General features: G+C 32.0%; 2 protein-coding genes across 2 annotated transcripts; both read right to left on the reverse strand.

Moving 5' to 3' along the window:
• Positions 1-11,981: 11,981 nt before the first annotated feature.
• Positions 11,982-13,455, reverse strand: LOC141690853 (protein FAR1-RELATED SEQUENCE 5-like). Its single transcript, XM_074495612.1, has 3 exons — positions 13,354-13,455; positions 12,521-13,084; positions 11,982-12,446 (listed from the first exon to the last, which is right to left on the reverse strand). Exons 1-3 carry the CDS (start codon positions 13,453-13,455, stop codon positions 11,982-11,984), a joined length of 1,131 nt encoding a protein of 376 aa, XP_074351713.1.
• Positions 13,456-13,468: 13 nt separating this feature from the next.
• On the reverse strand, positions 13,469-15,014 carry LOC141690859 (protein FAR1-RELATED SEQUENCE 5-like). The gene is made up of 3 exons (XM_074495618.1): positions 14,975-15,014; positions 13,705-14,590; positions 13,469-13,631 (listed from the first exon to the last, which is right to left on the reverse strand). Exons 1-3 carry the CDS (start codon positions 15,012-15,014, stop codon positions 13,469-13,471), a joined length of 1,089 nt encoding a protein of 362 aa, XP_074351719.1.
• Between the last annotated feature and the right edge of the window lie 7,001 nt (positions 15,015-22,015).

The following is a 22,015-nucleotide window of genomic DNA, read 5'->3' on the forward strand; positions in this document are numbered from 1 at the left end:
GGTTAGAGTTGATTAAGGATTATGATTGCTCGATTAATTATCATCCCGGTAAAGCGAATGTTGTAGCAGACGTGCTAAGTCGGAAGGAAAGGTTAAATGTGTTATCCGTACCTGAAGAGATATATAAGGAATTTCAGAAATTGGAATTGGAGATTAAAGTTTGTAAGCCTGAGGAAGTAAAAGTGTACAGTATGATTTTCCAACCGGAATTATTAGAGAAAATAAAGAAATGTCAGGAAGATGTAATGGATCAAGATATAAATCGTTTGGTAGGGGAAGAGTTATGCACGCAGAAAGATGACCAAGGTATTCTGAGGTTTTCATCTAGAATTTGGATTCCACCGGTGACAAAGTTAAAGAATGAAATTCTACAGGAGGCACATAATTCAAGGTATTCCATCCATCCAGGAAGTACCAAGATGTATAGAGATTTAAAGAAGAATTATTGGCGGCCAGACATGAAGAGGGAAATTGCGGAATGGGTTAGCAAATGTTATACATGTCAGAGGGTTAAAGTAGAGCATTAGAGACCAAGCGGATTGCTACAGCCATTGGAGATTCTAGAGTGGAAGTGGGAACATATTATCATGGATTTCATAGTTGGATTACCAAGGACAAGGGCTAATCATGATGCCATTTGGGTTATAGTGGATAGACTTACCAAGTCAGCTCATTTTCTGCCTATAAACGAAAGATTTTTGCTCGACAAGTTAGTCTATATGTACCTGAAGGAAATCGTAGTTCATCATGGAGTTCCTGTGTCTATTGTATCGATCGAGATCCAAGGTTTAATTCAAGATTTTGGAAAAGTTTTCAAGAATGTTTGGGAACAAGACTGAATATGAGTACGACCTATCACCCCCAGACGGATGGCCAAAGTGAAAGAACAATCCAGACAATCGAGGACATGTTACGTGTTTGTGCTATTAATTTCAAAGGAAGTTGGGACGAACATTTACCTCTGGTAGAGTTTGCTTACAACACCAGTTATCATGCCAGCATTGGGATGCCACCCTATGAAGCCCTTTATGGACGTAAATGTAGATCTCCAGTATATTGGGATGAAGTAGGAGAACACAAAATACTTGGACCTGAATTGGTGCAGCAGACAAAGGAAGTTGTTAAAATTATCCAGAAGAGATTAATAGCTGCACAAGATCGTCAGAGGAAGTATGCAGATTAGTCAAGGAAAGACATGGAATTTGAAGAAGGAAGCTTGGTATTACTGAAAGTATCACCGTGGAAAGGACTAACGAGGTTTGGAAAGAAAGGAAAGCTGAGTCCAAGATATGTCGGACCTTTTGAGATCATAAAGCGCGTTGGAAAAGTAGCTTACGAGTTGGCGTTACCACCGCACATGGAGCACATTCACAATGTTTTTCACGTATCGATGCTCAAGAAATATAATCCAGACTCCAGGCATGTAATAGAATATGAGCCAATAGAGCTTCAGGCAGATTTGTCATATATAGAGAGTCCGATAGAGATTCTAGAGGAAAGGGAGAAAGTATTGAGAAATAAAGTGGTAAATTTAGTAAGAGTATTGTGGAGAAACCCAAAGGTTGAAGAGTCAACCTGGGAGGTAGAAAGTTATATGAGAGAAAAGTACCCTCATTTGTTTTCTTAGGAGATTCTGAGGACATAATCCTTTTAAGGGGGGAAGGATGTAATATCCGGGATATATCGTGTAATTATTTTTACTATTAAATAATTATTATGTGTGTTCAGTATCTATTCTATGAGTTAATTGTTAAGTGATATCTGTACTTGGATATTCAAAAATAATATTAATTGAGTATTTTAATTTTTATATGTCCAAAATAAAATATAAATAATTGTCATATCTTCTTAATTATTTTTATGTTGATTTATGGATCTATATGAATCATATGAAATTTCTAAAATCTTTTTCCGAGTATGTAAAATCTATTTTATAAAAACAGGAACCAACCGACGTCAACCGTTGTTACGTTTTTGGAACCCGAAACTCTTCCGAGAACTTCTTCCTAACCTAATTGTAATATTCTGAGCATATTCCATGTTTCGACTTTTTCGATCCAGCGTACGGTTTGTTCTGCGCGGGTCCCGGCGCAATATTTTCGATACAATATTCCTTTCAGTAAATCAATAAAACACGTATTTTCGATAAACAGGAGCTTTTTATTAAACTATCACAATTATCACTTCGTAATACGTGTAACCGGGCACTGAGACCAAGACCGCAGTACAAATTGTACTGATTTGGATAATTATCCCGAAAACCGATACCGTTTGGATCAGTTTTTATAAATAAACGTACCGTTTTATATCCGGAATGATCCAACGGGATACTAATTTTCCGTAATTATAAATAGCCTTTTACCGTATTTTATTTCTTATCAAAATCATTTGCAGATAGTTAATTTTATAATTTTCAGAGAAAAACCCTAATTACATAAACTGTTCTAAGAATCAAACAGCAAAACGAAGGCGTTACCAATCTCTGTTTTCAAAGCTTGAGTAACCAAAACGAAGGATTTGAAGTGTTCTACCAGATTCTGAGCTTTGTTTTACTGCAGAAATCAAGGTTTATTTTCTATAATTTTATTTATTTTCGAATTAAATTTATTAAAAATATGAATTTTTGTTCGGATGAATATTTGTATGATTTGATGATTGCATGTTATAGAGCTTGTTTTCCTGATGATTTTGATATATTATACGTCTGATTTAGAGTTCAATAACGTTCAAATTTGAGTTTGATTTTCGAATTTCAAAATTAGGGTTTATAACCCGTATGAATGTTCTTAATTGAAATTTGGGGGTTTCTTATTCTGGAATAGATTGATGTTGTGATATAGTGGATTGTGTTCTCTGTGAAATTTGCAATCTAGTCGTATAAGTTTTATGAATCACCGAGGTCTGTAGAGAAGAGAGTTGTCTTTTGAAATTTTCCGAAGTTCGCCGGAAACCGGAAAACTTCACGGCCAAATTCCGGCTAACTCAGGGATGATTAGAATGATTTGTTGGTATGGTTGAGTTCCTGGTGAAATATAGATGTGATCTGGAGGTGTTGGTGGGGTGAGGACGCCGGGAACGTGTTCTCCGGCCACCCCTGTATATTCCGGCGACGTGGCTGGAAAATTACAGTTTAGTACCTATAATTTTGAAAACAATGCAGTTTGGTCCCTGAAGTTTCCAGACTTTGCAAATTTAGGATTCCTGTTTTAAAAATGTTTAAAAATCATATTTCTTATTTATTTTTAGTATAAAAATTCATTTTTAATTTCTGAAAATTCTAAAAATTAGTATTTTAATTCTGAAAATTATTTTTAATTCAAAAATAAATCTGAATTAATTAGTTAATTAATTTCAGTTAATTTTAAATTAATTAATTGGTCAATTAATTCAAAAATTAATTGATTAATTGATTTAATTATTTATTAATTGATTTAAATCAATTATTTAATTAGATTTAATTATTTAAAAATGATTTAAAAATTCCGAAAAATAGTTTCGAGCTTTAAAAGATTATTCTAAATTATTTCCAAGGCTCGATAATTATTCTAAAATTATTTCGGAGCCAGAATTGGCCAACCGAACCCTATTTATTAATCCGAAATTGATCTAACGACCCGTTCTAATTCTGAAAAAAATGTTTTAAAAATCATTTTAAATACCAGAAAGCCTATTATGACCCGAAATGTGTTTATAAATGATATGTCATTGATTATGTGACGTATTATGTGTTATATGTGATATGTTGGTTGACTATCGGTCTATACATTCGGTGTTTACTTGATTATTGCATAACTTTCAATCCGTTAATCGGATTTGGGTAAAACGAAGGGTAGATAGAAGTATGTGTTGAATAGAATCCTATGAGTTGATGATTGATAGATGCTTATGATATGTGAGCAGAAGAGGCAAGGCATAGGATAGGGAAACAAGTAGTTGAGGAGTAAGACGATTGTGATTGGAAGCGAGTGCAGTGTGGTAAGCTAATACCAGGCAAGTGTTCTGAACTTTCTCGAGATATTATAGTACTTGATAGTCTTGTTGATATTGCAAGTGCTTTAAGCACTGAAACCCAAACCCTGATTCCAGTTATTGTTCTTGAGCCATGAACCTTATTCTTTCTATACCACTGATTGTTGTATACCCAAACACGAACCTCAAGTATACAATACTACTCCACAAATACATACATATTAAATATAAAACACGGAACCAGATTGCTTATACCTTCAAACCATTGTATTTTATGCTTTGAAAGCCCAAATCTTTGAAACCCTGAAATGTTGATTCCTTTGTTATCCAATTCTTTCATTACCCAGCATCCAAGCTTTTAAATTATCTTATTGATCCTTACAAAGATTGAAACCGTTTCATTGTTAAACACTCATTGTTGTTAATGATTCTAGTTATTGTTTATTATTGCATATTCTGTTATTATGTTAGAATTGGATTGTTTTTATAAAATTGTGGACCAGATTCATGGTCAGACCATACAATGGTCAAGTTAGGCCAATGTGTGCCTTGGATCCAGTAGTTAGAGCAATGATGTGTGCCTTGCTCGGGGTTATTGCGTGACTGATCAGCAGCCTAACCTTGGTTTTTAAATTAAAAGTATAAAATCCAATTCTAAATCATAATCCATTGTTCACTTGATATCATAATCATGTTCACCTGATGATCATTATTCTCAGTTTTGTCATTATGACTTGCTGAGCTAGTTAGCTCACTTGTGCGATGTTGTTTATATTCTTTCCAGTTAAAAAGGAACCAGTTGGTAAAGAGGATCCCCAGTCCAGCGCGAGAGCTAGGGGTTCAGGTTCAGGTTGAGGAAGCTGAGCTAGTAGGCTTCTTTTGGGATAATTTAAGGTTGTAAAAGTTGTAATAAAGTTTAATACTCAGTTTTGAGTTTGGAATAGTTGGGATTTGAACGGTTTGTAATATATTAGTGTGTTTGGCTTGTGTGCATACTTTAACCTGTTGCGGTCCATGGTGGTTGGTAAGTAGGGTCACTGCATATATCAGTATTATCTTTATTATTGTTATAAGCAGGTTATAAATAAGGTGTGAGTGTGGACCCCAAACTTCTGACCCGGGTTTGTAGGGCGCCACATATATATAGAGCTGATCCACTAGAAAATACCTTAAAATGAAAACTGAAAAACAGCCCCAGCCCAAAACATTATAATCCCGAAAGCCCAAATTCTAGCCCAATTACAAATTAAAACAGACACACACACACAAATAACCGTATTTGCACAGTTTCCCATAAACCCCAAAACCACCTTCTTCAACCTCCACTTCACACTGCTAATCACCATTGCTATTGAAAAAAAATTACATATCATCAAGAGTACAAGCTCTATTATACATAGATTCAGCTGGAAAATTGATTATAATCATCAATTTGAGACGATTTGAAGAAAAATCAACATTCAATACAAATCGTGAACAACAAATTCATCACAGTTCAAAACGGTAGTTTATACTTTATATTCATCTCTTTTGTTCTGTATTTTGACGATTTTAGTATATATTACAAACTGCATGTTAGGTTTTTTATGATTGAAATTATTTTTTAGAGATTCAATATCTTTTGTTTTCAAATATGATAAAATCTCTTATAACTTGTTTACCAGAGACTTTAACATCCAACAAACCATGGTGAGCACAAGACCAAGTGTGTAAAACAAATATTTCTCATTTTTATGGAGTGATTTCTGCTGCTTAACATTTATATAAGTTTATTATTTTTAGTTTAGAATTGACTAATGTTGATTGAAACAATTAGTGATTATGTTTGATCATCTGGTAATCTCTTTTATTTTTTCAAAATTCTGTGTTATTATCTGCTAGAAGAGTGATTAGTATGTAGTCACTCACATCCTTTTTCAACAATAAACCACTAGTGCCGAAATAAATTACTCTGTTAAGAAGGGATTCAGCTTATTGTCTAATACATTTTAAGTGCTGATTAAGGTATTGGTTAATAAAATATCAAAATTGTGCAATATGGGGGCAAAGTATATTTAACCAACTAGAAGAGTGATTAGATGTATCTAGTTACATAATTTTTCAGGAATAAACCACTAGTGCTGAAATAAAATACTCAAAGAAATTTTAAGTGCTGATTAAGTTATTGGTTAATAAAATATCAAAAATGTGCAATAAGGGGCAATACAAATTTAACCCACTGGAAGAGTGATTAGTATGTAGTTATTTACATTGTTTTTTAGGAATAAACCACTAGTGCTGAAATAAAATACTCTATTATGAAGTGAATCGATTTATCATCTCAAGAAATTTTAAGTGCTGATTAAGGTATTAGTTAATTAAATATCAATAATGTGCTATAGGGGGCAAGACAAATTTAACCAACTGGAAGAGTGATTAGTATGTAGTTAGTTACATCATTTTTCAGGAATAAATCACTAGTGCTGAAATAAAGCACTCTATTATGAAGAGATTTAGTTTATCGTCTCAAAGAAATTTTAAGTGCTGATTAAAGGTATTGGTTAATAAAATATCAAAAATGTGTAATATGGGGCAATACAAATTTAACCAACTGGAACAGTGATTAGTATGTAGTTAGTTACATCATTTTTCAGAAATAAATCACTAGTGCTGAAATAAATTATTCTATTATGAAGAGATTCGGTTTATTGTCTCACTATATTTTAAGTGTTGATTAAGTTATTGGTTAATAAATTACCAAAATTGTGCAATAGGGGGTCAAAAACAAATTTAATCACTATTCTGTTTTGATTAATATGAGCTGTCTTACAGATTTTGTATTTCATACTAAATTCATTCTTTGTTTTTTTAAATGTTTAGAAAACAAATTTCGCCGATACATTAATCTACCTCCAACAACTCCGACGCATCCAATTATAATTGACGATGATAGTGATGGTCAGGATGACATGGAACTAAATTCTCAAAATCAATTTGTTGAAATAGTATCTCCACCAGGTAAATTCTTTATCCATACTTCTTCACAAAAAATAAATCACAAAAATAACCTATAATTACTATTTGCAGATATTCCCTTAAAAAATAAACAAGATTCTACACCAATGAAGAGCAGGGAAAATATAGAGCAACCTCCGAATAAGGGTACATACATTGCGAAGGATTTTAGTATTTAATTTCATGGCTACCATAACTCCTTCTGTTTTTTAAGGATTTTAGTATTCATTTTCATGACTACTATAACTCTCAGGAAACAAGTCAAAAAAATGAAACTGAAGAAACGAAGAAGAAAAAACAAAAAGTTGTCAACTAAATCACAAAAAACAGGAACAGGAAGAAAGTAAATGAGGTGACAACTTACAATCACCAAATTTTTTTAGGTTATATTCCTATTTTAATAAATGAATATATTAATGTATTTCTATTTTGTTTTGTATGATAGTTACCTGCTGATGGAAAAAAGACAAGAAATCAATTTCCATTGAAGGAGCCCGAACGAGTAAAAATAAGAAACTCACCAAGCCTGTTCACTGAGATGATTGAATGTTTAACACCAGAGCAACATCAATGGGTAAAAAATTCAGGATTTGAGAATCTTCTTCAATTTAATTTAGGGAAGCTACCTACAAAACTAGCATATCAAGTTCTCAAGGCTTTTGACCACACAACTATGTCACTTTATATTTCAAGTGGAAATATAGAAATCACTGAAGAAGATGTGTTTGATGTTTTTGGTATACCATAAGGAGGGAAAATAATAAATTTTACATCAACAGATTCAGACAGGAATAAGATACTTGAATGGAAAGCTCAATTCAATTTAAAAGAACAAGATTCAATCACAACAGCAATGCTTGTTCAAAAAATCAAGGGAGCACAAGTTAATGAAATGTTCAAGCTCAATTTCTTAATGATCATGTCCAATGTCCTCATAGGAACACTCACACACTCATATATCGATCGCAAACTTATTAAATTTGACGATAATTTGGATCGCTGTGTTGATTACAACTGGGCTCAATTTCTATTGAAGTATTTGGCTTCTGCAAAGGATTCCTGGAATCGGACAAACTCATTATTCTTTCGAGGCTCCTTAATTTTTCTCACCGTAAGTTTTTTACACACAAATTAGCCACTTAGTATCAAATAACTGATATCATAATATTTGGAAAATTTACTGAAAAAATAATACTATTTTGCAGCTTTTTTATGTTGATCGAGTAGGTAACAAAGACAAAAAACTTGTTGAAAGAAGTTTTCCAGCTTTCAAAGGATGGACACAACGGAAACTAAAAGAGAGGCAAAAATATGAAGTGCAGAAAGGAGATTTTGGAACTGGTGATATTCTAAAGCCTTACGTGAAGCTTTATCTCAAGATACTGAAGATATATATACTCAGCAATCACAGAAGGTATATGCCTCTCACCAAACTCCTGGATCTCCAAAAGAAGACATTCCAAGTCAAAAAAAATCAAATGGAGAACACGACACCACAGGTATTTCCAACATATTTTAAATAATCACTTCATAAACAAATTCAAAAATTTTAATTATTTTTAATTGCTTTATAGATATTTGATGAAAGTGGCTTTGAAAAAGATGAAGTGGAGAATGAAATACAACAGGTATATTTCAATACACTTTAAATAATAACTACTTTTATCAAATGCCAATAGTCGCCTCAAATTTAATACTTTTACAGAAATTTGATGAAAGTGGCTCTGAAAAAGAAGAAGTAGAGAATGAAATGCAAGAGGTATATATCATGACACTCTAACTACTTTTAATCACTACTTTTAGCAAATGACAATAGTTGCCTCAAATTTACTATTTCTAAAGAAAATTGATGGAAGTGCATCTGAAAAAGATCAAATGGAGAATACAATACAAGAGGTATTTTCTCAAACCATGCTAAATAATCACTACTATAACACTATTTTTACAGAAAATACACAAAATAGTTGTTTAAATTTTAAATACTTTGACAGAAATTTGATGGAAGTGACTTTGAAAAAGAACTGAATGAACAAAATGATGACCAAAATGAAACACAACAGGTATATATTTCAATCACCAATTATATGAAAATCATTTAATTAATTATAATACATATTACAACTACATTACTATAAAATTTGACAGGATTGGCTCAAAATATTGCGTGGAAAAGCCACTGATCTATTAAATTCAAAGTTCTAATTTGATATGGACATAAAGGAGGCAAAACAATTACATCCACAAAATGATGACATATATGCAATCGAGTTAATGGTGAATGATGTGTTCCAGAGACAAAGCCAAAATGAAACAAATACACAAAATCAAGTGGTACCACATCCAGTATTTGAAGAAGAAGCATCACCTGACAAAGAAAAACAAGGACAATCAAGTTTTGAAGAAAAAGGAAAACAAACACCTTCAAATGTTCCAGAACAAGAAGTGAAATATAATGATTTTGAGTTCAGACCTGAAGATGAGGAACACATCGCAATTCTAGAATATCTCTACTCGAAACAAGGTATCGAGGACATGAATAATGCCTTTCCTTTTGAGAAAAGTTATTCAAATATCATTCCTTCTTTCTCTCTTGGAATTGAGGATCAGATTATTAGTCAAGTATGTGAAGATATAGCACAGGAGGAATATTTTGATCACCAATTAGCAAAACAAGAAGAAGATAATTTCATAACTCCTAAGCCACAGATACGGCAAAAGAGCCAAAGAGAAATAAGGCTAACAACATCAATGAAATCACCATATATAGAAAGAGTGATTGATATCAATGCAAATTACTCAAATCAGGATGTCGGCATATGGCACTGGACCGGACAGACTGACAAGGATCCACCGTAAGTTTTTTTAAAAAACTTGATTTGACAGAACTTCATTTTAAATTATATCTAAACTTGAATGAACTTACCAAATAAACTTAACAATTAACCTACAGGGAATATGTATTTGTTTGGAAAGATGTAAAATGCATAAGGGAATATATCAGTACTCTCCAGTGTGATAAGACCTTGTACTATTCTGTAATCGACACATGGTCATGCATACTGAACGATAAAGAGAATTACGAATCATAAGAATCTCCCCTACGACTGTTTTGTAACATTTGTGATATGGTAAATAGATTTTTTTTAATTTCCATTACACTTTTACTGAAATGGAATGAAATTATTGATTATGTTGTTTAAAATTACAGTTTGGACCATTGGACGTCAAGAAGAAACCAAGTCAGACATATCCAACATTTGTTGAACATATGGAAAATACATTCAGGCTTAACACAACAAGAGAACTAGGAATAATAGACATGGTAAAATATTACACATTAAATAAATAAAGGTCTAAATAAATATTAACAATCACTATTTCATATTTTTGTGGGTGTTTTTTCCAATACATGCATATGGCCACTACTACTTGGTTTGCTACAATCTCAGGACACCGGCATTGATGTAATTGACAACATGAAAAGAGATGCAGATCCTGACCACATGTACGGCAAAGTAATTATGCTCCTGGTAAGGAACACTAAACTCCGATCCATACTAAACACACAGAAATCATTAATCAAATGTAGTCAATATTTGATAACTAATTTTCCCCCTTGAATCATTTTCAGCATAACCATTTCACAAAATATTAAAAGCAAACAATCATCAAAACTTGGCAGCATTGGTTTATAAACTAAAGTCGTTTTACCTGACAATGCCATGGCAAACCAAGAACAACCATAAAGACTATGGTATCTTCCTCAAATGGCATATGGAAACGTACAAAGATGATCCAAAAACATGGGTAACAGACTTTCACAAGGAAGGGGTAAGAACAAATAAAAACAATATAATTTTAATTTTACTTGCATTCTATTCGTAAACTAATGTTTACAAAATTTTACTCCTGAATTGAAGATTGAACAGCATAAGCAAATTAAGAAGCTCAGAGTCAAATATAACAATGTTATTCTAACATCCCCACTGGATGAAAAAGCAACTGAAATCATCAATGAAGCAAAGGTGTTGTACACCAAGGCAACTCAAAAGAAACTGTTCAACATGGTGATTGCAGCATCTGCAAAGAACTCAACTGCAACTACAGCTGACCTCAAAAGGCACGAGATTAGAACATTAGCTAATCCAAAATATTAGAATAGTTGCATCACAACATTCTGAAATATTGTTCGAAAATTGTTAGCAAAATCATCGTATGAGTTTCAAACTAGACTTCGATTGATTATTATCTTCACATCAAATATAATGACTTGCAAAAATCATGTCTTTGTATTAGTGTTTCGAATTTTAGAATACATATGCAACTATTTCTTGTTCAGTATTCCTAGAAGGTGGAATCATTGGTTACTCCACTATACGGTTTCCAGGGTCTAAAAAAGAAACTCAAAATATATATCTAAAATGTTACAATCCCTTACTAAACGAATATTCGGTAGTCGCAAAAACAAAAGACAATGTTAGAAAACCATGAAAAGATAAGTAAAAAATTAAAAACCTTCAACTTAAAATGCAGTTTAGTAGAAGACATAATCCATCAAGGGGAAAAAATTAAAAACAATGACCATAATATAAATTTTAAAAACATTAAATTTCAAAATAATCACCAAATAAAAATAATCACCAAAATAAACAAAGCACAACAACCGTTTTGTGCAACAAGATAATGATTACAATAATTATTTATGATCAAAAAAATTAAAAGCAACAAAATGTTCAAAATGGTAAAAATAATAAACTACCAAGATCTGCAAATGTAATATTACAAAAAAACTTTTGAAAATCCAATACAAATACTAAAATCAAACAGAAAAAAATTAAAATATTTGAATCAATTTAAAGACTAGTTCAGCATCTGGAATACTAGTTGCATGAACTGTATTTCTTTTATCTTTATTTGTGTGGACATTTCCTGTAGTCATGAGTAGTTGCTTTGCATTGCTTACACTTCCGAAACTTCTTATTTGCATTATTGATCGGCTTCTCTCTTACACTCTTATATCACTTCAAGCCTGACCCTTTATTCTTACACATGTTTGGTACTTTAACCTTCACTTCTTCTGTCGGCTGCTGACCAAGTACACTCGCCATAAACTCTGCTTTCGACATAACACCTCCATTACCATCACCAACATCTATATAAGTACTTAATTGCCTTACTACCCCATGAACATGGTCCAGCTTATCTAAATCCGTACCAGCTTTGTTAACCACTTTACGGAAATCGAACCAGATATGACTAACTTTGACTGCAACCTTTTGCATTTTAAGATGATCTTCAGAAACAACAAAAGAGACTGAAGAACTACCACTTTCAGCAATTTTCATCCAACGATTCAAAACCATACTTCTGGGGAATTTAACTACTCCAATTTGTTTTAAACCACAAAAAGTGTGCCGACATACAATACCACACATAACAAACTTATTGCATGAATAGACAGCATGATCATAGCTGACACTCACCTACAAAATTTAAGAAAATATAATAATCACCAACACAGAGTATACTATGTATCAATGAAATATCATACAATTACCTTAAATATTTTATCTTTCACTTTAACATCTCTGATTTCCAAACAAGTTACACCGTCAATTTCTTCACTCATTTTCTTTATTTGCATATTCAAACAAGAAGAAACAATCTCATCTTGAAGTTTATATAAAATAGCACTTGTAAACAAATCAGCAGCATCATCTTCAATGAACCACTCAGAAATAATAATTGGCAGGCTTGAATTGGACTCATGGTTTAATCTACGAGTTTCATTCCGCTGCTTATCCATAGCACTTTCAAACCGCAACCAGAATTCACACAAAGTACTTCCTTGTCTATGAAACTGACTAAAGAAAAAATTCTCACTCTCAGACCGTGAGGTAGTTCTCATTAACCCAAACATAGGTTCACCTCGAAAATACGTAGGAATCCAAGACTTTCTAACCGAATACATTTTTTCTAACCACTTGTTCCCTTCAAGTTTAAACTCTTTCATAACTGATAACCACCCTGATTCAAACTCATCAGGCTCAATAATTGAAGACCAGATTAATTTCTTCATCTTCTCCATAAAGTCAGTTTCCTTACAAATTCGATTGCCAAGCTGACAAATAAATTACAGCAAATACAAAAATGAAACATTGAAATAACCTCAACAACTTAAAAAATGATAAATAAAAGAAGCCAAAAAAACCAAAACAAAGAAAATCAATATTACCAACAAATAATATTATAAAAGCGAAATCAGTGATCATTTTCAAATAAGATGGTATTGGTTAAAAATATAAATCAATCTAACAAAAAAAGTAACAACCAAATGCAATAAATCACCAAAATAAAAGGAAAAAAATTAAAAATTAACATCTAACATACCTTAACATGGAATTTCTGCATAATATGCCACATGCATAAATGATGCTTAGTGGTAGGATATTCATTGGTTCCTTTAAAAACTTCAGGAACAGCAGCTCTCATTGTAGGGCACTGGTCAGTAACCATTAGGAACATGATTACGCTTCATTTCCTTCAAAAAATGATCAAACGCCCATGTATAATGACTGTTATCCTCCTTAGCAAGAAGACATGCAGCAAATGTGACACATCGATCATGTTTGTCCACACCAGTAAAAGGAGCAAAGATCATGTTATATCTATTAAAATAAACACAAAACGGTCAAAAAGAATCACACAATTTAAAAAAACCAAAAATGGTAGAAAATATACCGATTTGTATTAAATGTAGCATCAAAGGATACATCATCTCCATATATTTCATAATTTCTTCTTCCAGTAGCATCAGCCCAAAAAAGCGTCGTTAAATGGCCCTCAGAATCAACATCATATGCATAATAAAATGATTCACATGTCTCATGTAAAACTTTAAACTTGTCAAGCAACATCTGTGCATCAGCCTCGCCAACATAACACTTTAAATCTCTATTAAAATTCTGAAAATCTTGTACGTAAGCACCAATATTTCCATAACCACCAACCTGTTCCTTCATTAAAGTAAAAGATTTACTAGTACCAATATTCACTTTAGCAGTATCAACAACATGTTGGCGCATACTATTAGTCATCTCTCTATTTGCTTTCAAAAATTGAAGACCCTCTTCAGAAGCTAACGGATGATTGTATTTTTCCTCAAACACAGCAACAACATACTTGTCCGAACCAGTACGTTTGAAAACATATTTTTCTTTGCATCCGCACCTCCCTGAAATAGTCCTCCTACGCTTAACAGTTTTACTAGAACTTTCATCTGAATTTCTAGGCATATCATTAATACCAGCTCTACCACAAACAATATATTTTCTCAAAATTATTTCATCCCTATCATCTTTCGTTTCAGTAGTCAACCGCACATTAAATCCAGACAACCTCCCATATTCCTTGTAAAATTGAATACCTTCTTCCAAACTATCAAAACTCTGATTAACCTCTAGTTTAGAAATATCACCACTACACTTTGGAATGTAATACTTATGACCACCAGGTGTAATATTAAAGCTCGAAATAGAAATCTCACTTTCAGATAAACTGTTACCGCCATCAGATACATAATCATCTACCAAACGGCTAACATGAGACGAATCACCGCAACTAGAACCTAAAATCATATAAAAAATTCAATCATAACAAACTAAAATATACTAAAATAGCATAATTAACCAATAATCACTAATAATACACTTGTTTACAATTACTAATAAAAAACAACATCAATGATAACAAACGTACCACATGTAAAATTAATTAATAACCACATTATCACTAATCGTAGGCAAATAATCAGTTAAGGCTTAAGACATAAGCAAATCTCATTGATTCGCATAAAATTATAATCACTAAAAACACCAATAATAACTTACAAATTCAAATTATATAAGAAACAAAACTACAAACACACTATAATCAAAATCAGCTCACAACGTATAATCACTAATAATAGTCGAATAATCATATGCAAAGAGTTTAATACGCAAGTAATTACCTTGATTCGCAGAAATTTTCAACAAATCTGAAGTAATCATGCTTTAGAACACCTACGAAATCAATCGATTATAATCACGAAACAAGATATGAACTTAGTGAGCTCAGTGATAATCACGAAAAAGAAAATTTGAAGAAAGATAGAGAATGTACGGGATACGAAAATTGAGAGAGAAAACTTAGAGAGAGAAATAGTAGAGAGAGAAAGAATTGAAATAAATGACAACCTTGAAATTAATTAGACCATATATATGTCTTAAAGGTTTTTAATTAATGACAAAATGAACGGATCAGATTGAATCTTGGGGAAAAGAATAAATAGTTGTGATTTCATTCTACTTTTCATAATAAGAATTATTTTCATTTGAACAATTGCCTATATATGTATATATATTGTAAGGATATCTTTGATATATTATTTATTTTGGTATTTGTACGTTTAAACATAAAATTTAAATACACGTAGATCCTCTCCATTATGACATGAATTTAATTGATCAAAATCAAGTCAAAATAGTCAAATTAGCAAAATTATTTTCAAGTATATAAAAGAGATATTCCACTATTTTGAAACATCAAAATTATATCGTTATGGAATATATTTGTAAGGAAATATGATCAAATAAGAAATATCAAGACATGATATTTTTTAGATCTCAGTTGCAACATCAATAAGGCAACAAGCTCGAAAAAGGAATATATCAGAAATATTCCTAAGAAGACTCGTGCTATATCAAAAATATTTCACTCTTCGCTCCAAAATATAATTTTACATCCATAAAAAGAGTTTTAATTCAAATTTTATTAATATTCATGATTGAAATATTGATATCCATTTTTATAACCCATTACATGTATACTTGAAGTAATTTTCTCTTATTTCATAAAATCAGCATTTCTCAGAGAAAATTATCCAAAACTACTCTAAAATATTTCCTACCATCCAAATATATTTTATATATTAGGAAATATACTTTAAGTAAATATTCAAGTCAAAACTTTGGTCAAAAGAGCCATATATTTAATTTCAAGACCAATGGTATTTTTATTCGGAAGAAAAGGCTGACATAATAGTCTATATTTTAAATAAAATACTTTCACTCACTAGAATGACTTGAAATTTGGAATGGATCATTTAAATGGTATTTTATATGCATGGTAAAAATTTCGTAACATTTCGATAATTGTTGTCTAAGCATAAATTTTGAGACAGTTGGTCCCACAGTTGACCATGTTTTACCTAGTTACCATTGACTAATGTTGACCAAGACTTGCAGGAAATCATTTTATAATATTTATGTAATTATAATATTTTTTATGATATTTATTTAATAGTTTTTAGGGTGGTCTTATTTAATGGTGCTTAATGCGTAAATAAAATGATTAAACAAAAATGGTAATTTTTAGCTTTTTCTTTGAGTTTCTTTTATTTGAGCTTTGTACTTAATTTCTCTACTTCATCTCAAGCTCTAATACTAGATCCAATATAAATAAGGTTCTCAAAGAAAAGAGAACAAAGATTCGAACTTGGTATTCGAATAAGTACTTGATCTTCAAAAAGAAACACATAAAGAAGAAGATCTATATATTACAAGTACTTAAATCTCTATAACTCCTCACGAGTGAGATTTCATAAATCTCTATAACTCCTCACGAGTGAGATTTCACATTTGACAAACCTCGCGAGTTGGCCAATTACTTGCACTTTATTTTATCTCGATCTTGGCCAACATATTTCGTGAATATAGAAATAATTACGAATGGTATCGTATAATTCCCACTAACATCTTCAGTGTTCCGTGGGATTATAAATCGATCAATAGTAAGCTTCGTAATTTTGTCAAATATTAAATACGGATTTAATCACACGAGTTGGCCAATCACTTGCACTTTATTTATCTCGATCTTGGCCAACGTATAGTTCGTGTATATAGTATCATTACGAAAAGTATCGTATAATCCCCACTAACATCTTTAGTGTTTCGTGGGATTATAAATCGATAAATAGTAAACTTCATAATCATCCGTTTAAGCTTCAAAGGTGGATTTAATCACACGAGTTGTCCCATTACTTGCACTTTATTTATCTCGATCTTGGCCAATGCATAGTTCATGTCTATAGAATCATTACGAATAGTATCGTATAATCCCCACTAACATCTTCAGTGTTCCGTGGGATTATAAACGATAAATAGTAACTTCGTAATCATCCATGTAACACCCACAAATCCGGGGTCGGGGATCCGGGTTGTCACGAGTTCCATTTCCCTTAATAACACCCAATCTTAATAAACAATCAACTACTCCGTACTGTGACCCCACAATAAACACACACACCACAAGTTATAGTCTCAGAGATGAATATCCAAAAATAACACGAGTCATTTTATTCCACAATTATATGCCATTACACCTTAAAAGGGTTTCTGAATAAATTTACATTTCTTTGCCATTATTACAATTCATAAAAATACATAAGTCTGGTACATCAAAAGTTGAAAGCCTAGCCTATTGGTAGTTCCTACCTCAGCTACAGCGGCATCAACGCCTATAGGAAACTGCAGAACGTTTCCTATCCGCTCGCGAATTGGGAGCTTGGTCCTGTTCATCTTGTCTATCTGATGTTGTGTGATGAAAAAAGAAAGCAAGGGTGAGCAACAAGCCCACCGAAATAGTATGTATAATAATTTACAATATATGAGCATTCTCATAGTACTCAAGAAAGTCTTGGTTAAGAAGAAATGAACCAAATTGATATCTTAACGCGACCAAGTCACAAAATATTCAGTATATACATACATATATACTTTTCACAATCTTTGAAATCCTCTGACATGTATAATATACACAGAGTTCCAGTTTATAACTGTATAAAAATATCGTTGCAAGGTGATCTCATATATCTAACCTTGTCTCAATGTTTTTCTGAAAATCTTTGACATGCATAAGATAATCATTTACTAGATATAAGTTCAAAAGATGAAGTTACAAGATACTCCAATATACTTATATCTTTTCCGAATACTACTTGAACTATCACCGTTCAAGTTATAATTAGTTTCAAAAGTTCATCACACTGATGAGACTACAAGATAAGACTTGAATAGATTCAATCTTTGAAATATCATTTGAAAGAAATGAAGTTACGAGATACTTCATTAAGACCCGATATATATATACACCTATATATATACATTTCATACACTCCTTGAAAACCTCTGTTATGAAAATTATAAACAGAGTTGCAATATCCAATGAATTTTGGAAAGGAGAAAACCTTGGCATAAACCTGATATCTTGTTGATCAGGCAAAGATACCAATAAGTAACCTTTTCTACTAGTAGATGGACGAATTCCCCACTGGTCATCACCCTGGCTGCAATAGGACCTTATGCTGGACTGCCACTCAGCCACTTACGCATTTGATGGACTCCCACTGAGCCACTTACACTTTCATGGACTCCCACTGAGCCCATGTTGCTTATGCCGACTCAAATAGATGAACTTACTTCCCGAACGATGGGCAAGTAATCAAGATATTTTTCTCAAAACAGCAACCTCGTTGCGAATGTAAAATACACCATTGAGCCGGATCCCTCAGGTTTTGAGCGAGTATTTAAATCCCCTTCGAAAGGAAGATCTTAAATATCAAAATGATTTTTGGGATCCGCTCTAACTTTTAAAAATCATTTTGAAGACTCGAAAACATTTTTAAGAATGTTTGGAGTAATACTGATTTAATGAAATAAATCAGTCCCGATATAGTAGAAAATATCTGAATATTATTATTAAATAATATTCCCATAAAGGATAATCTTTATAAAAATAATTGAAGTAGAAGTTTTAAAAAACTCATACTTGAAATGAATAACGAATAACCAAAGATATTATTATACGAAAGTAAGATCTTTATTTGAATAATCGAAAATAAGTTTGATTACGAAACACTATTCTTTAATAAAATAAAGAATATTAATTAATAAATAAGCGGAGTCATAAGTCCTCAAATGAATATTCAAAATAATATTCAATAAATAAAATAAACGGAGTCATAAGTCCTCGAATGAATATTCAACTAATAATATTCATTGAATAAAATAAAGTTATCGAATAAACCTTATTCGATTAATAGTTTTGAAAACTATATCCATATATATATATGAAAATATAAATATATTATACTCGGGAACATCGACTCCCGGTTTAGAAAAATGTTCACCTTTGGGTCCCCTATACTAAGGGTATACGCAACTACTGCTTATCTCTAGCATAGGTATTATGCAACTTATAAGCATTTGAATCAACAATTAGATATCAAGATTACGAAACAGACATGCATATATACCATATCAGCATGCTCCAATATATTGCAAAATTTGCTAATAACAATCATGCACTTATCACAAGATAATGCATATACATATATTTACATCACAACAACAGTATAACGGGTAGAAAACTTGCCTGAGTGCTCCGGGGTAGACTTAAGCTTAGAGTAGGTCCGGTAACCTATAAACAACAACATAAGCCGAAATTAAACCACGATCGCTTAAGAAACTAGACTTTAACCAATTGAACCCTAACGTTTGCTTATGGTCATTTATACGCTTAACAAATCACATAAGTCGTTCGAGTACTCTCGCTCCACCATTTTTAATAAATTAACCGTTATAAATTTTAAGGCGACGCTTTCGCGAATACCCTACCAACTGCCTAGTCCACTTTACATAATTGTTTCATACTCCAATTAGTCATTTAAGGGCCTTAACCAAGGTTTCAAAGTAAGGAGAGGGGTAATGGTTCGTTCGCGAAACGCCGTTACTTAAAACGGTCGTTTCTCCTAAACCGTACATCGGATTCAAGAGAACCACATATCAAAATGAAGCTCGTAACATGAACTATCTAAAAATGGCAAAGGTTAGAATCTTTCAGTGATTTCACGGGTCCTAAAGTTAAGAACAGAACAGTTAAGGAAAATCGGGTATTATGAAGTTTATGTTTACGCGATTTCCAATTTAATTAACACTCTAAATTATCATCAATTCACTCACAACCACCAATACAACAATATTCAACCATCATACTACAAAATCAGTCCCCAACTCCAAGTTTTACCAATTTATCCAACCAATCAAAGACCCAATATTCAAAACCAATACAAATCCACCAAAACTACTTATAATCAAAGATCAAGCCTTAATACTAACAATGCTTCAATAAAACTTAATGGAATCATAAAATCAAAGCTAGGATTTTAAGTTGATACCTTCCTTGGTAGGTTTTAAGTTGCTAGGAAGCCTTAGGGAGCCTTAATCTAACCTCCTACAAGCTTGATCTTTCCAAAGAAATCAAGAACACAAAGTTAGGTTTTGAAGTTTCTAAAAGTCCGATCTAAAGAACTGTAAAAATGAGGGTCTTACCATTCTTATTTGGACGAGACTTGTGAATAAGAGTTGTAGGCCATCTCAATACCTTTCCAACGAGCTATAGAATATAACATTTGAGTGAGTATTGAAGGAGATATGGTAGTTTTAAGTTGCTGCTCTGGTTTTGGCCGAGAGCAAGGGAAGAAAAAGTGAAGTAAAAATGTTTCTAGTTTGATTAAATGATTTGTGTGGTGTTTAGCTTGGTTACTTCCTTTTATTGTTAATTAGATTGTTACCATGGTAAAAATTGTGTGGCTCACAATCAACCAACCAATCCCTCCATTTGTCATGCTTATGTCACCATGCCTATGTCATATTTCTCATGTCATCCTCTTACACTTGTCTTCTTCTTGTTGGTGTGATGACATCATCATCCACTAACCTCTTTGATTAACCCCTAATTACTTGGCTAATGACCGCTTATATGTTATACGTTTCGCTTAACTTTTGTTCTCGTTTATCATTTGAGGGATCATACCTGGGATCTTATTACTTAGGTTCCCCTAAACCTTTCTCAATATTTTATATTCCTTTTATGATCCTCTCTAAAAATCCTTGAATTTAAATCCTTTTTATCATGTTACCTTATACTCAATTCTTTCGGTATCTGGTGGATTTTCGGGAAAAATCAAAGTGTTCAGATTTGGATTCTGACGATCTTTACATACACTTATATACCATATAGAGTACTAATAAGACCTCAGAATATCAATAAAAGAACTGCTACATTGTGTGGCATGAAAAATTTTCTTATTCAGCATAATCAGCAAAATTACTATTCATAAGGTTTACAAAAAGTCCAAAATTTTTGGGGTTATTACAATCCACCTAAACTTCAAAAGCACAAATCCAAAGCCAATTACTTGCACTTCTTTTATCTCGATCTTGGCCAACGCATAGTTCGTGTACATAGAATCATTATGAAAAGTATCGTATAATCCCCGCTAACATCTTCAGTGTTCCGTGGGATTATAAATCGATAAATAGTAAACTTCATAATCATCCACCTAAACTTCAAAAGAACAAATCCAAAGCCAATTACTTGCACTTCTTTTATCTCAATCTTGGCTTATATAGAACCTATAAATTGTGCACGAAGTTAAAAGTAAACTTTGGCTCTATAATTGTCAAAATACAAGTATACTAAAATCCTTAAGCAGGCGAGCTTAAAAAGGATAAGTTACAATTCTGAGATTATAACTAAATTATTCTTCTATCTATAAATACATAATCAAACGAAGAAGAATACTAAAAAAGTCATAAGCAATATTTCTTTTATATATATATAAACGACTTCTTGTAATACTCCGATAAACATATTCTATAAAGACGAAGTAATCGAAAGTATACTTGACATATTATTCTATATCTCAAGTCAAGTATACATAGTTGATATTTAATATCTTAATTTGAATATTACATTATCTTTTGGGCTAGTACCGTAACATACTAGTTCAACCCATCTTTTCTCTATATATTTCACTATTTTGAAATAAATTAGATGAAAATGGAACGGTAGTTCGAAATAAAGCGTGTTAGTTATATTTGATAATGTCATGACTAATATGATTTATGTTTACTTTTTCAGATCTTACTTAAATAGGACAAATCAGCAC

This window comes from Apium graveolens, chromosome 2, assembly GCF_009905375.1.
Source record: "Apium graveolens cultivar Ventura chromosome 2, ASM990537v1, whole genome shotgun sequence".
In the NCBI taxonomy this organism is placed as follows: Eukaryota; Viridiplantae; Streptophyta; class Magnoliopsida; order Apiales; family Apiaceae; genus Apium; species Apium graveolens.